General features: G+C 40.7%; 2 protein-coding genes across 9 annotated transcripts; one reads left to right on the forward strand and one right to left on the reverse strand.

Moving 5' to 3' along the window:
• Positions 1 to 1,252: 1,252 nt before the first annotated feature.
• Positions 1,253 to 4,849, reverse strand: POLR2K (RNA polymerase II, I and III subunit K). Of its 2 annotated transcripts, none has more exons than XM_081918386.1 (4): positions 4,762 to 4,849; positions 4,282 to 4,345; positions 2,215 to 2,307; positions 1,253 to 1,413 (listed from the first exon to the last, which is right to left on the reverse strand). In XM_081918386.1, exons 2-4 carry the CDS (start codon positions 4,340 to 4,342, stop codon positions 1,391 to 1,393), a joined length of 177 nt encoding a protein of 58 aa, XP_081774512.1. In that variant the 5' UTR covers positions 4,343 to 4,345; positions 4,762 to 4,849; the 3' UTR covers positions 1,253 to 1,390. The 2 variants fall into 2 exon arrangements, with proteins under 2 accessions (XP_081774512.1, XP_081774513.1); XM_081918387.1 differs by having other exon boundaries at positions 4,706 to 4,831.
• A 1,638-nt stretch (positions 4,850 to 6,487) lies between these two features.
• FBXO43 (F-box protein 43) lies at positions 6,488 to 15,855 on the forward strand. Of its 7 annotated transcripts, none has more exons than XM_081919152.1 (7): positions 6,488 to 7,789; positions 8,345 to 8,418; positions 9,449 to 9,517; positions 10,968 to 12,475; positions 13,303 to 13,405; positions 14,334 to 14,519; positions 15,305 to 15,855. In XM_081919152.1, exons 4-7 carry the CDS (start codon positions 10,992 to 10,994, stop codon positions 15,551 to 15,553), a joined length of 2,022 nt encoding a protein of 673 aa, XP_081775278.1. In that variant the 5' UTR covers positions 6,488 to 7,789; positions 8,345 to 8,418; positions 9,449 to 9,517; positions 10,968 to 10,991; the 3' UTR covers positions 15,554 to 15,855. The 7 variants fall into 7 exon arrangements, with proteins under 7 accessions (XP_081775278.1, XP_081775281.1, XP_081775280.1 ...); XM_081919155.1 differs by lacking the exon at positions 8,345 to 8,418 and having other exon boundaries at positions 6,488 to 7,484; positions 7,716 to 7,789; XM_081919154.1 differs by having other exon boundaries at positions 6,488 to 7,484.
• The last annotated feature ends 650 nt before the right edge of the window (positions 15,856 to 16,505 follow it).

Consider the following 16,505-nt stretch of genomic DNA (forward strand, 5'->3'; position numbering starts at 1 on the left):
AACCCTGTACACAGAGATGAACATCCTATTTAAATCAATGGGGCCTCACACTACTAAGTGGAGTTAAGAGTTGCAGCCTTAGCCTAACCCTCAATTAACCATTACACTAACCTGGTTCTGAACCCACTATCATCACTCCATGCTTCTTTCCATCCCTTCAAACATAAGAGATTCTAACAACTAGATTTAGCCACCTGTTTGACTTGGATGCTACAATCACATTAGACCTTAAATGATTTTTTAACTATTTTAATTGTTTTTTCAATTATATACATATCGTACAAAGTCACAAAATAGAAATTGACTATAACAAGAAACAGGTAAGTAATCATGTTCATTCTTTTATATAGTGATTGTTGCCTGTGTTGTTCTTACAGAGTATATTGCCAAGATGTCACCATTTCCTTCAGCCAGAAGAGATTGAGATATCCAAGGATAAATTTCAGAGCAGAAACATGGCATACAAATTTGTGATGATCTGGTGAGAAGTTGTTTTATAAACCTGATTTGTTGGTCAATTTAATAAATGACCGTCAAACAGCATAAAATGTGTGTGTGGTTTCTTTTGCCCTTTCATAACCACTACACTAAGCAGTGAAGTCCACATGCTCCTGGATAATTTGTGGTACTTCCAAACCTATTGTCCATCGATAGTTCTGGGCCATAGGGAAAGACAATCACAGGGGACATGTTTCCTGTGATTGCATCCCTCCCAAAAGGTAGGTGCAAATCCGTATGTCCTATGGGGTAATTGAACCAGTGTCCTATACCATCTATGGATTATCTTGATAGAATTTTCCCAAACATATGCTGAGACATATTTAACTGGTTTGTCTACAGTTGTGTACAGTCATATTCACAACTGTCTCCCATACCCTCCCATAATCCCTCTAGAGGGCCTATCAAATTGCTTACAAATCCTCCATAAATTAATGACACCATACCCTTACATGGTCACACATAGATATTCAATTCTCAAATCATGTTAATGGCTGCCAAGCCTGTGTTTTCAGTCATGGGTCCAATAACAAATGTTGTCATTGGTGTATCTGGAACCATGCTAAATTCAGGTTTCCTGTATTAGTTGCCAGCTGTTCCAAAGAAACGGGATCGTTATTAACATAAAATAGTATTCCTTTTGTTCCCAGTTAGGAAGAGAATTAGATTTTAGAGTAGTGGGTGATATTATATAACTTTAAAAGATTTTTAAAAGTTTTATCAGATTTCATTACTGGCAAAAATGTCAAGCAAGTACTGGAATAAAACTTTATTGTCATAACAGAATAATTTACACACTGTCAGAATGAAAGAATGCATTTGCCCATAAGAAAATCAAAGTCTAACATGAATAAAATACATTGCAATAAACCAGATGCATCTTCTGTTTTCTTCATCGGGCATCAAACACAACCACTATAGTAGAGTTAAAGAAAAAAGCTGGAGAGCACAAGGAAAAAACCCTGGTTAGTTATAAGAATTATGCAAGCAAATTATTTCACGCTCCTAACACATTTCAACAAGAGGCATAAGCAAGAAGCAGAAAGTTTGTGCTTTGTGCTTCTTTCCAGTGTTCAAGGTGTAACTTTCACATCTCCCTCTGCAATCAGCTGTTCTATCTATTTCAGGGGTAGTCAACCTTTTTATATCTACCGCCCACTAATGCATCTTTCTCGATGGTAAAATTTCCTTACCGTCCACCAGTGCTCAATAGGAGGAGGATTCAGCTTGTGCCGTAGGACCCCCTACTGTCCACCTAGAATCCTGAAACACCCACTAGTGGGTGGTAGGGACCAGGTTGACAACCCCTGATCTATTTAAACACCACTGAATGCAATGGCACTGGCATGCAAATAAAAGCAACTAGGGTACAGAATCATAGAATCATATACATATGCACAATTATGGTGCTATGTGCTATGTGTTGAAAATATTTATGGCTGACCAGTTTACACATTACACTTCACAATATGAAGCTGTGTATAATGAAAGGCAGGCAAAGAACACACTTACCAACCAGAGGATCTGTATATGAAATGTAATATATAAAGTGGATCAAAGTATTGTAGCACAAGTATTTTAAGTACTGATGAGATTTGTAGACCTTTATTAGTGTAAAATTACGCCATCACATTATAGCAACAAATTCTAAAAGTTCAGGTAGTTAGGATCAGCATGCAATAATCAAGCAATGAACAGGCCCACATAGAAGGATACATCTTTTTGTTCTTTTTTTGTACATTATTCTGTATCCACATTCTCTGCATCTGATGGGATCTCTTGCTTTTATTTCATTTTCTGTGTGACATTCTGAAAATATATTAAAAAGTATATTAAAAATTGAAACAAAGCAATGAGAACAAAGCTTAGCAATGTGAGAGAAAAACTGTCCTTTTATTATAACGCACAAAATATTATAAACAATGTCACATTTTATTGAAAAGAACAGAGTCTGGCTAACTCATTTTACATAAATGTTAGAGAAGTTAGGCTGCAATCCAAGTCCTGGGGGGTTAAGGAGAAAGTTGGATTGAGTGGAGGTGTCCCTCCACCTAGCCCTACCGGCCTCTACTTGTGGAGTGATGCATCACTGCTGGCATACAACTCTCCATTCCACCCACTGAACATGCAGGTGGAGGTGCTAATGGGGGGGGGGGATTCTGCCACCAGCACCTGACAGAAAACCCTGAATTAGAACATTCCAGTAGGGGCTGAGCTGGCCTAGGATCCTCTGAATCCCAAACTGTCCCTACTATCATCATATTACGGCATTGGCATGATCCAGATTTAGGGGGCAATCCTATGGCAAGACATGCTGCAATTAGCAGTTTACAATGCAGATTTCTGGTTCAGCTGGCTAATTCCTAGCTCAGCTGAAGATACAACAGTGTAACTTGCTCATCTTGGTTGAGCTGGAGCTGAGCTGAAGCCCATGTAGGTTCAAAAATGATCCTAAACTTGCCTAGCTTGTTCATGTGACCTGGTAATGCAGTGTAAAATACCATTTTAAAGGCTTGTTTCCCTTCTGTTTTTGACAGAGCAAAAACAGCCCTGCTACTGAACAGGGTTTGGATCTGGTATAACTACAACAGCTTATTTTATGCCAGTTTTGTGTGCAAAGGTAAAGGGACCCCTGACCATTAGGTCCAGTCGTGACCGACTCTGGGGTTGTGGCACTCATCGCACTTTATTGGCTGAGGGAGCCGGCGTACAGCTTCTAGGTCACGTGGCCAGCATGACTAAGCCGTTTCTGGTGAACCAGAGCAGCGCACGGAACCCACAGTGCCACCCGCGTCCTCGTGTGCATAGGATTGCTCTCTAAATCACAGTTGTACCTCCAGCCCTGCCGTTCTGTTAAACCCATCTACTCCTCAGTTATGCTTTAGATTGTGAGGACAGAAAACATATATTCACACTGTATTTTATAAATTAGTTTACACTAGAATTATGAAAGGTTCTTAACATTTCATATTGGGGTTTGTCAAATTAGAATGGCATCTGAGTTCAATAGTTATATAGACAATTTATATTTTGATTTTTCATCAGTCCTCAAAGTGGCCTAGGGCATTTATAAAGTACAACAGATACACCAAGAACCACCCAGACAAAATAAAACTAATTCCATTGGAGCACAAGCTGGGATCTGATACTCCTTTCCACAGGGCAGTTGGTAGCAAATGGCCCTGTGGTGGGGAGCAGAGATACCAAACAAAGCAGCAACAGGCACTTTGTGTCATCTCCCTCTCCCTCTCATTTAAACCTACAGAATTCTGAGATGCAATTCATGACAGGCCTCATGAACGTGAGACAAAACTCTCTCCCCCCCACCCCAGGAGGGTCTGCAGGGATTTATTTTTCAAGCAAAGGTACTTCTCCCTTTTCCTCCCCCCACATGTATCCTGCACCGCATCAATGGGTTGGCAGAATTCCCAAAACAGATTTAGGGCATGCACAGGGGGGAATATCCCATTGCACGGTGCTTGTACTACTACTAATTTTATTATTTATACCCCGTCCATCTGGGCGGCTCCCAACAGAACACTAAAAACAGAATAAAATTTCAAACATTAAAAACATGGGACAGGTGTGCTGGATGCCACCCAGGTTTTGCTCAAACTTCTAGGTTGCCGAAACGAGAGAGAGAGAGAAAGATGTGTCGCAACATTATCCTTCCCTCAGAACGTGAGATAAAACTCAATTTCAGCAACACTCTGTGGCACAGTCACCTTACCAAGAGGCTATACATCACATAACTCCTAACAGTTAGGCATTAAATGATCTTACCTCCACAGATGTATATCATAGGTTGCTGCTTTGGAGGAGGAGCGTCTTTCTGGGTGTCCATATTCTGTCAGTAAAAAGAAGACAAATCATGCACATCTGTTATGAGTTTAGTACGCATAGTTCTCTTACAAGTCCACTTCAGGCTTGTTGTTAAATAAAATCGGGTGATGGTGTTACAGGCTGGAAAAGGGAAGCTTTCTACCTGATTTCTTTATTACGCCGATTTTTTACTTTTAAAACCAAGCAAGAGTATGCCAAAAGAAAAGAGCACGAGGAAGACGCTACATTATTTACCCGCTCCCCCAACCAACCCATGACTCAACCCTCGCGGGTCGATCTATAGTCTCACCCAGGAAGGCAGGAAACTGCATGAATGAGCTACAACTTTTGGGGAAGGACCTGATTAGTGAATTTATAACCTCACCTTTCAACAGAAACAATCTCCCCCAAAACAGGTTTTTTAAAAACCAGCTCCGTTACCAGTTCGTATCTCCCATGCACGGCTCTAGGACGCAGCCTAATGAGCACTACTCTTGGGCGCAGGCTGATGACGTAAGAAGCACACACAGCAAGCCAGCGAATCCCGCCCCGCTAGTTCAGGCGTGTTGTTAAAGAGCTGGGTTGCAACCCCATTTAGCGCTTTATAATCTTTCGTAATTACTCAGTAAACTAAGAGGCTGCAATCCTAATCGCTTTTACCTGGGAGTAAATCCCAATGATTTCAATGGGATTTACTTCTGAGTAGACATGTTTTAGGATTGCGCCTTTAATGGTTTGCTCAGCAAATACTTTGTTATAGGAATTCAAAGGAGCAGTTTTTTCTTATAACAATTTGTTCAGGTTTAACTTCAGTATATTAGCTTCCAGTATTACACTGCACTGCAACGTACCTGTACGTTTTGAACATTTATCATAGGTAAAACCTGAACTGTGGCTCGGAGCTCAGACCCAAAATCTTTATCAGGGGTTGTGTCTACTTCCTTACTGTAGTCTACTTCCCGCCCCCTCCTTTTCTCTCTCTTAAAAGTTTATAGGCTGGTTATGATTAAAAATGGATCTGAGCGTTTGCAACGTGTATTTTTCTTGCGTCAGGTAGCCACGCCAATTCCCACCTCCACCAAGAAAAAAAGAGTTAGGAGGCAGCGTGTCCTGTCACAAGGTGTATTTTAATGCAAATTAGTTCTGTATCTTTCAGATAGGTTGGGTGCCCTTAATGCTACAATAAATACTTTCCTGTAAGCCCCACTGAACATAGTAGGGCTTATTTCTGAGTAGTTATACACAGAATTAGACTCACTAGGAGTAAACCAAATACAGCAGGAGCAAACCAAAAACAGAGTAGCAAGTAGTAAGAATACTACTACTAAGCTTTTAAGTAGTATTTTAGACTGTTCTGTTCATATATGTACCAAGCAAACACATACATAAATATATAAACCACGTCTGAAACCCCACAGAAAAAAGTCCTGAACAAATTGACCTCAAATATTTCTCTGCAAGGTCAAAGTGGGAAACCTCCCCATTGGCTCTTTTCTCACAAATCCTGTCTTAAGGGCACATTTAAGATATGAATAGGGTGTGAGCCTGTGACCTGGCTCAGGAACTAAAGACTGGCCAGGCTCCCCAGGGTATCCAATCAAGTAAGCATTAATAGGTAACCTGCCAGACAGGAGATAAACAACGACAGGAGATAAACAACTCACTCAGATTTCTGCTGTAGCCTGCCCTTTCTGTGATGTATTTATGATGTTTCTGGGGGTGGTCTTGAACTCCAGGGCGGGCAATTTAAAATGTCTATATAAGGGCGGACACAGCTGGGTTCTGGGTCCTCCTCCTTTCTTGCGTGTGAGGGGAGCACCCTGTTGCAACAGATCAATAAAGATCAGGCTTTGCTTCTCAATATTCTCTGGTTGGCCTCTGTTATTTTTTCCAACCGATGGAGAACCTGCAAAGGACTTGGTACAAGGGCTCTTGTGTACCCCATAAGGGAATAAGGGCAGATTTCCGTTTATTACCGTTCAAAGCAATTCACTTCCATTATCTTGCAATGTTTTGTAATAATATTTATTATTATTTTAATTTTTAATGTATTGATTGCCCTTCACCCTAAAGTCCCAGGGCAGATTGCCATTTAAAATACACTTTAAAAAACCTTATAATTAAAAAATACACTCACAGCTAGCCCTCACTACACTTAGTCAACACTAGTCAACATTGCAGGTGGAGTGAGGGAACTGCAATTTGTGGTCCTTGCAGGATTTGGACCTTGGATTTCCTGGCTCATTCTTAACATTAGTTCCGTCTGCTGTGAAAGATGACATTTCTCTTCTCCTCCTTAATGGGGGGGGGGGGGAGTGGAAATTCTAATCTACTATAGGGAAGGGGGGGAGAATGTGTACGTCCACCTCAATTAATACGGAGTATAAAATGTGTTCATGTGTGGCTGAAAAACACCGAAGACGTCAGAGAAATCCAGTTCTTGTGAAAGGAAGTGGGTCATGGGGTAAGGAGGTCAACTATAGGAAATTGACAGCCCTCCTTCACACGCCCCCAGGTTATAAAAATGCACACGCAACGACGCGTGTTAGCTAGCAGAGAAAAGCTCTGCAACTTGCTCCTTGCCCAGCCTCAGTTCACGAAACTTTCTGTCCTTTGCAATTAATGCACAACTGCAACTTCTCCCCTCTGCCTCCCTCCCTCCCTCCCTCCCTCTCTCTGCCGGTCTTGCGCGTGGCGTCCGTTCTGAGCTCCTCTCCTAGGAAGCAACGCGGAGGAAGAGGGAGCGGAGGAGAGAAGCTGCAGCAGTTGGGAAAAGGCGGGTAGTTCAAAACTGAGCGAGGGAAAACCACGGCAGGCGCACGCGGGCAGTGCAGCGGGAGGCGTTTCTCTTTCTCGCTTAGGGCAACGCTCTGGGGCTGAGGCGAGCTGGAGCGGGGGAAGCCCAGAGCTGCTGCTGCTTTTTCTCCAACAGGCAGAGAGCCGTGCTCTTTCTGCATAGATCTTGCGCGCAGCCCCTGCCAGTTCTTAGGATGGGTGCGAATTCGTTCCCTTTTAAAAGCCCTCTTTAATCACTCTTTCCAGCCGCCGCCCCGCACCCATCTCTTGCTCCACATGTGGGAGCAGCGCCCTTTTCACCGTCTCCATTGACTTGTGCGAGGATTTGGGGTGTGTGGAACTGCTGCTGGTGGTGTTTTGCACTCAAGGTGACTGAACCCCTCAAAGTCCCGTTTCTGTCCCTGTTATTTGCTAAAAGAAATCAGAGTACAGTTAATTAACTCTGATGCTAATCCATTTATTTGAACATACTTTGACTCTAACCATACCTATCAGTTTCATGATTAAGATTATATGTTTGGTAGAGTGCTTGGCTTGTTCTGTTTCTTTCCCCCCATCTTGGACGCCTTTCCTCCATTTCACCGTTCCCTCCTCCCCAGGTTAAAAAGGTATTCTGATTTTAACAATAAGGAAACCTTCATGAGAAGCTGTTCCTGCCTTTCAAATTCACAAGGTAAGTAGGGCTGTTGTGTGTTTTGAGGGAGATCTCACACAGCCACTCTTCTCCCCTAAATCAGTCCTGAATGATGGAGTTAATGAAATCCTAGCTGGAAGAGAAAGTGTTCTGTAGAGGCTGTACACAATTATCTGGGAATAACAATGGGAGTTACTTCTGAGTAGACACCTGTAGTATTGTACTGTTACTGTGGTATAGGTGATGAAATGAGGATGAAGAAAACACACATTTGCACTAGAAAATCCTGCTTTTCTAATGCTCTTGCTTAAAACAGACACATTGACAAATAGTTTTTTATATTCAATATTTTAAAAAGTCACTATAGAGTAAGCTATAATGTTAAGACTTTACATTTGTAGTTTTGTTTTTAGGCACAATTATTCTTTTTTGCATTAATTTGCAGGCCACTTAATTAGAGCATACTGTGGATGGTGCCTTAAGAAATTACGATCCCAACCTAGTTGTTTCCAGAAACACACATTATTGCTTTATGTGTCTTCTACTGGCTCTGCATTTATACTAATAACTGTTTCTTTTCTTACTTACTTAAAGCAGAGGATCATAGTTCTAAATTCTAAACATCTTCCAAGCAAGTGAGGAAGATGACACTGGTATCTTGTGTACAGGTGATAATTTCCTGTTTGCTCCATATAGCTCGTAATTATAACTTGCCTCCAACGGAGGTTCCATTTTGCAATTTTCCTAAGCAATAAACAGTGTGTATATATCTAAGCCTTTAAAAAATAGTCAGTTTCCACTTTCCAGGTCTCTGTTTGAAAAGCTCCTCTGTACTTTTAAGTCTACCACTGAATGAGACTAATCATGCATGATTTGCAGCTGATCAGGAGTGCTTACTACCACAGAGGGACAAGACACAAGCAAAAAGACAGGGAAATGGGGAGAGAGAAATTAACCTAGTCCTTTGATTCAGTGTTAGATTAAAAGTACAGGGGGAACCTCCGGGTTGTGATTTGACAACCCTAAAGCCATCTGTGCAAGTGGCTATAGCAACAACTGTGACAGTTGATTCTCTAGGTAAATGTTTGTATTCTTTGAAGTACTTCCATCTCCCTAGTAGCAAGTTCAGAACAATCCGTTTTGTTAGATGACCCTTGGTTCTCCTGTGTTGAGAGCGTGAATAACACTTCTTCTAGTTACTTTCTTTATATTGTTCATGGTTTTTATAATCCTGTGTCCTGTTCCTTCAGCTGTCTTTAAGCTAAAAACTCAGCTACTTAAGCCTCTTTTTTTTTTTTACAAGACACTAAAAATGTCAGTTTCTTCTCTGCGTTGTTGTGTTAGTCTTGTGCCTTAAAGAGTGAAACATTTATAATTCACAATACCTTTGTAGAGTCCACTTCATCAAACACATGAAATGTTATCCCAAGCACACAGTATACAAACTTAACTGGAGGGTGGAGGTAGTAACTGCATTACAAATGCATTTTAAGACTGCATAGGTCTTAAATTCGAAGGCAGTGCAGGACTTGGGAGACCTCATTTATACTGTCAGCTGATAAACTATCATGGGATAGGTTGCTGTGTTCTGCACAACCTGTGATTCTCATACAATCATGAGAAATTTTGGCCCACCATATACTAAAGTCTAAGAAAGCTATGCCATGTTTTGTAATAGCAAATGTTTTTGTCCCTCAGCATCCTAGGTGATGCCTATACAGTTGTGGAGTATTTATTTAACTTCAGCCTCCTTGTGACTCCATCAGGGTAAGTACAAAATCTTAGTTTGTTGAAGAGTCATTGCAAATACAGTGGTACCTCAGGTTACTTACACTTCAGGTTACATACGCTTCAGGTTACATACTCTTCAGGTTACAGACTCTGCTAACCCAGAAATACTACCTCGGGTTAAGAATTTTGCTTCAGGATGAGAACAGAAATCGTGCTCCGGTGGCGCGGCAGCAGCAGGAAGCCCCATTAGCTAAAGTGGTGCTTTAGGTTAAGAACAGTTTCATGTTAAGAACGGACCTCCGGAACGAATTAAGTACTTAAACCGAGGTACCACTGTACTGGCCAGGATCCAAAGAACTGAGCAGCTAGTTCTATTATACCAAGAGAACAGGATTTGTTTGTTTTTTGAACAGCTCCTGAAAGGTGCATGGCAAACCACTTGTAAGACTGAGTGGATTTGCAAAAATAATTTGTGATCTTTCATGAGAGTCAGCGGTTTAAATAAAACGAACAATTCCATTAGACTAGCAAGCCTTAGGGAGAGTGCGGAGTGTTTCAGGCGAGGCAAGGTGAGGTGCCCACTTTGAGCGGCAGAATACCAATAGACAGCACCCACCTCTCCTCCACTGCCTGTCTCTCTGCCTCCACTGGCAGTGGTGCCGGTATCCAATGAGATCTCTCCGAAATCTCACGAGATCTCATGGAAGCCAGCCCTGCTGCTGGTGCTTTGTGGGTGCCGCTGCACAACACAGGTAAGTGTGGTATGGCGAGGCAGCAGCAAGCAGCAAAACAGAATGCACCGCCCCCGGAGTGGATTGATTTTAAATCACTAAGAACAGAGACCAATTTAAGTTAATGTTTAAAATCATTTTTTCTAACTGACTGCTATAAAAATCAAGACACATTTGCTTGTGGTTAAGGAGAGCCTTTATACCACATAGGAGCATAATCCGAAATCTCTCTAATGCCCCTCATGCTATTTGCAGTACAACAATTTACTGCTTATTGATAAGACATATTTTTGTTTTGCTCTGTCTATATATGCAAGGTTACTAAGTCATATCACTCAAATGAAGGCTGTGACTGCGTTCCTAACTGTACTTAACAGAGGGGGAAGCCCCATTAAATTAAATAGGACTTCTGATTAGATATGGTTAAGATTGCATGGCGGAGGCTTTCGGTTACTTCAATACGAGCTTTTTGAAAAACTATAACCCTTATTTGTGAATATGTAATGTCATGATATTTTTTAAGGAGGCAACTGAATGGTAAATGATAACTTGAGTGACCTCTTACTACAAACATAGTGGAGCATTTTTCCTACAACTTTATAATAGGTACATAGGCAATCCTCATTCTATCAGCATTCAACTGTGGTGACTGGCTTCCTTCTCTGATGAAATAGCTTCCTGTAAGTGTTTTGTTTGGTACCCAGAGATTCCAGGTATGATGTTATTAATTGTAAAATGCTGTTTCCACTTTACAGATCATAACCAGTTCCAAGCACAAGATGTCAGAAAGCCACTCAATTCTATCCAGTATTCTTAAAAGAGGCAGACTGACCTCTCCCGGCAACAGTGCAAGATACTTCAGCTTTAAAGATTCTTGCTCCCCTTCCATATTTCATGACAGTGGATACAATGGATCATTAAAAGACCCAAGCTTTGATTATAATGATGCAGAACATAAAGGCGAACAGAATGAAACAGGCCTGCCCGAATATTCAAAACATGCACATTCTAGTTTAAGCACTTCATTGTCTCCCATTGACCATGAAAATGTTACCTTTTTATCTGAAAGAAAGGAACCAATTACACATACAGACTTATATGAAACACCAAAAGTTGTTAAAAAAGACTTGTCACTCCGCAGAAGATTGCTTGTGTCTAAATCAGCTTCTGTTGGTTCTTTGGGGTGTTCTGAAAAACAAGTATCTTCAGGGAGCCGTCAGAAAAAAACATGTTTAGCTCACTTTCTTAGTCTTGATGAAATAATTTCAAAATGTGCCTTGGATTCTCCAAGAGAGAAGAGCTACAAGCCTTTGGCTACTAGTACTTTAAAAAGTGAGGACCCTATTTCTGGTTGTCAGAAACTCAGGCTTGTTTTCTCTCAGCAGAGGACATCTACAATAGATGATTCAAAATCTAAAGGTGGCTGCTTGTCCGAGCCAGGTTGTTTATCTCCAATCCAGCCTAAATCATCTACAAATACACCTAATATTTTTATTGACAATGTTCTTAATAGTTTTAATGATCAAAGCACTTGTCCAGAATTGATTGAAACTCCTAACTGTACATTGTCCGAGACAAATGATGATAGATTTATCACACCCATCAATAGTCTTGTAGAAGGATTTAGTCTTAATATATCTGAAATAAATACCCCTCCAGTTAAAGAAATAAGTGACTTGAGCCTATCAACCCCTGGTAGCAGCAGCTATAATTCACTTAGTTTAGATAAATCGGAGGAGTCCTTGTCAGAACATGAGGGATCTTTCCAAGAACTACTTCAAAAACGTACAGAATCATCTCTAAACTCTAAAAGAAAGGTAAGAAAGCTACAACGCTCAAGAAGATTATCCACACTTTCAGAATGTGGTTCCCAATCAGAAAAAGAGGAGGACTGTGATACCACTGTTGCTCATTCAAAATGCATACTAAAGATAGCTGGCTCTATCACCGAAAGCAATGAATTGGTTTTTCATGAGGATGACAAATGCATGGCTCCAGATTTTGGCAGTCTGTCAAGAACCCCTGCTTTGCAGATAGTGCGTGCGCTATTTATGCAAAACAGAAGTAAAAGAACAAAACAAGATGACCTGCTGAAGAAAATTGATGGAGCTGACATATCTGCGCTGAAGTGTATTGTGGCTCAACTCATTGGCAGGAAAATGGGCATTGAGAAACTAGATATATTAACAGAATTAAGAATCAGAGACTTAAGACATGTTCTTACTTTGATTTTAGATATCCTGACTGTGGAAAGCCTATGCAGGTAAAAGAAACAACTTTGGGACTTTCACTGGGTGCCCCCTAATGACATTGTACAAGTGTAACATAATTGAAATTCTGTATACTAGTAGTGAATTCAGTTATCTGAGTGCTTATGCTTATGTAGCCAAAATGGCACCATCTACACCCATGGGAGGCACCATGAGGCTTGTGGGAGCATCATAATTTGCAGAAGAACAAAAATTATGTGGATAAAAATCTAAGCAAAACCCAGAGCAGGCCACAGAAGACTGAACATCCTTAGTGGGCACAGGTGTTAGCTGCCTGGGGTGTGGGATAAAAAACGGGGAAGAAGGAAAAATGGAAGGGAGTGGCTATAAACCTGAAGCACTCCATGTTTTGTTGCAGTTACAACTTCACTCCAGTTTTCCCATTTGGATACCCTGTTTTTGTATTATGATAAGCTTTTACAAAATGACAAATCTTTTGGATTCCTCCATTAATTAAGGTTTGGGAATTTGGCATATAACTATTAAGCATAGCAAGGTTGAAACATAAATAATATTTAAAAATGCTATGTATTAACGGTAAACATTAGCAAATAAAATAATATTGTTGTCTGTCCCTCTGTGACAAGAGGGTATGATGATTAAAAGTGTCCAAAATATATGTAAATACCCCTATACTTTGATGTATATCAGCTTCAGAGCACTTGTCCCTTTGATCCTGTGCTGCAGCTATCATTGAAGCTGATTTATTGATTCTTGGTGAAGACATTAAAGCAGATTAGGTTCCTTGAGGACAAACCAGCTCCATTCTAAATTCTAGCAAAATGTTTGAATTGTGGCTGATAGCGATTCTTTATTTTAGTATGTGGAAGGTAAGCAAGAACTGGCGAGAAATTGTTATACAAGATAGACATGCGAATCGGAGGAGAAAGTTGTACATAAAACAGCTGGCAGTTGAAGCTAAGGTAATATACCACTGCACGGGCATTATTGAGGGTGTTTGGTGAGACAGTATGGGTTGAAGAGGAGGAAAAGCAGAAATAAAACTCCGTATCTAATAGACATTTCATCAGATGAAATTTGTTGTACTGCTTACCTGTGCTACTTATTAAAAGATTTAGGGTGATAACCAACAAATTCATACTGAGAATAGAAATGAGCCTATAAACTAGATTCATAGTTTATTGATTTCAGTGGGCCTATTTAGTATGACTTAGTTGGATATAACACACTGTCTTTAGTGTCTAGCCACACATTTAGCACATTTATTTTTAAATAGTTCTCTCAAGACCTCTTAGAGGTTTGTTGGGGGGTTGTTTTTATTTTTTTAAATGCTTCTGGCAGATCAGTTTTGGATTAAACCTGGTCCTTTTCGTGGTCGTCTCCCTTTGACCCATACTCCAAATCATCTTTATTTCCTTTCTGTGCCAAACTATTTTTTCAAGCTGTATTGTAACAAAGGTGGCACACCAAACGCCAATTTCTGCCAAGCAGTGCACAAAATTCAGGGGGGGGGGGTTCCACCCCCTCACCCAGAGTTGTGCTTCCATTGAGAGTCAAGACGTGGTGTAGACTAGTGAATTTATTCACACATATACAACCCGAGTGTAGCTGGAGGGAGCTACAGATCTTACAGCATTGTCCTCTCAAGAGTGTCTCTCCCTGCTTCTCTCATGGCTTCAGGCAGCTTGAGTCTAGAGCAGCCGGCCGTGCTCCCCAGTCTCTGTGTTGCCACTTCTCCAGCCAGCACCCAAGATGGTTCTGACCACATGGCATCCCCCCTTCTTCCCAGTATGGGCTTCTGCTACAAGCCATGGTTGGCATTAAGTAGTAAACAGCACATTCAGTTTGTTCTTTGAGGAAGTAATTTGTGGTGTTTGGTTATTTTACCAGAGACACCTGCCAGATACTGAAGATGCTGCCACTAGACTTCTGATGACCAGATTTGCACTACGATCAGTCCAGGCTCAAGCAAAACCTGCTGTATTACAAATGCAGCCCTCTTGTGACGAGTCTTTGACACCTCGTGGACGCAGCCCTGTTCTTCAGTCAGTTAGCAAAGAAGAAGTGTGTGTAAAGGTAGGAAACATTCCTTTAGTAGTGAATGTTGCCAGATACAAGTTAAACAAAGGCTGCCACAAGAAGTATGAGGGGAAAGTGACGGGGCTATCTAAATAGACAGTTCTGCTAGTGCAAGGACTTTTAGCTGGACCTTCCTCACTCTGTCCTTTCCTATGTGACCCCCTAAGTTGGCCCCAGAGGGCTGAGGAAAACCCCATAACAGATTCAGGAGTTGCACAGGGAGAGAGGAGATGATGGGGAAGTTCCATTTTGCAGCTAAAAGTCCTTGCAGTAGGGCATGGGTAGGCAATCTAAGGCCCGGGGGCCAGATCCGGCCCAATCGCCTTCTCAATCCGACCTGCGCACAGTCCAGGAATCAGTGTGTTTTTACATGAGTAGAATGTGTCCTTTTATTTAAAATGCATCTCTGGGTTATTTGTGGGGCATAGGAATTCGTTCATATTTTCCCCCAAAATATAGTCTGGCCCCCCACAAGGTCCGAGGGACTGTGGAGCGGCCCCCTGCTGAAAAAGTTTGCTGACCCCTGCAGTAGAGGAACTGTTTAGTTGGATACTGCCCGTAGGCCCATATTAGTAACATTTACCATTTGTCTCTTTTGCTGTATCTTGTCATCTGGGATAAAATTTTATTGACTCTTCTATCTTGATATATTTCTATAGTGAAAATTAATTTACTCATTGCATTGCAATTCTCTAGAAATTAAAGAAACAGGATGGGGTAGTTAGCAGCCTTATAAAAATGAATGCATGACCAAATCTTAAATATCTCTTCCCCTGATGTAGGTTGCCCGATCCCTCTTCAGTGACGAAGCTTTAAAACCTTGTCCAAGATGTCGGTGTCCTGCAAAATACCAAGCCTTTCAAAAAAGAGGACTCTGTAGCCGGGAAGACTGTGCGTTTGACTTCTGCACTTTATGTCTTTATGCCTTCCACGGATCAAGAGACTGTAGCAGTCCATCTGCTAAACGACAAAACAGAAAAGATGCTCTGCCAGGAAGTGCAAAAAGCAAGAAAAACTTAAAACGCCTCTAAATATCTTCAAATGAATGGAACGTATTTCCCCTCCCCCTCAATTCTCTATTTTGTATAGGTAGCACTTTTAAATAATTATGCATTTTGAAAGTATTACATATTGTAATTTTGACCATTAATCAAGTTGATAATTTAATTCTCTGTGTAAATATCCTAAACTTGACTTTTGATACATTTCAGAAAAAAGTGAAAACATTTTAAACTCTTTGTCTTGGTGTTTGTCACTTTGCCAGACACATTCAATGAGATTTCAATAAAGTACTTTCAGTGTAGTTTTTACTACATCTTACACCCGTGTTCTAAGATTTTAAATACAGTTCTTGTCATAATGGTAAATTAAAAATAATTAAATATTTGTTACATTTTAAGGAGTATTTTATGATAAATGTGAGAAGCTATTGCCATAATAGTACATTAAAACATACTGCATATATCAAGCCAAAATTATTTTATTTAATATCAAGCATCACTATTATTATTTTTGAAGTCTTATACAGAGATCAAAAGATAAGACTCCCTGCTTGCCCAAGTTAACAATCTAATAGACACACTGCAAAATGAAAAAGCTAAGGAAGAGAAAACCAAGTAAATTTAGGTAACAGTTCTTGCAAGTTAATAAAATTTGTTACTCCTTAAATTGATAATCTCAGCAGTATCATCTGAGCTGGACAGAGGTGCGACACTCCCTGCTTCTAAGTATGCAGAAACATGCAGGTAGCCCATAGCCTTATGCTTGATGGCTATTGCTAGAGCATCATTCCACCCCTTTCCACAGTTCCAAGGCAACTGGCAGTTGCAGCTGAATAATAAAATCACAAGAGATCAAACATAAGGCAACTGGAAGATATACAAATACATCAAAATAATCGGTTTGGAATAAACAAATATAATTTCTTCATTCACTACTGCTTTCATCCCAAGCTGTGTTTATAATACATCCCCCTCCTAACAA

The sequence above is a fragment of the Podarcis melisellensis genome (genome assembly GCF_964234715.1).
Source record: "Podarcis melisellensis genome assembly, chromosome: 7".
In the NCBI taxonomy this organism is placed as follows: Eukaryota; Metazoa; Chordata; class Lepidosauria; order Squamata; family Lacertidae; genus Podarcis; species Podarcis melisellensis.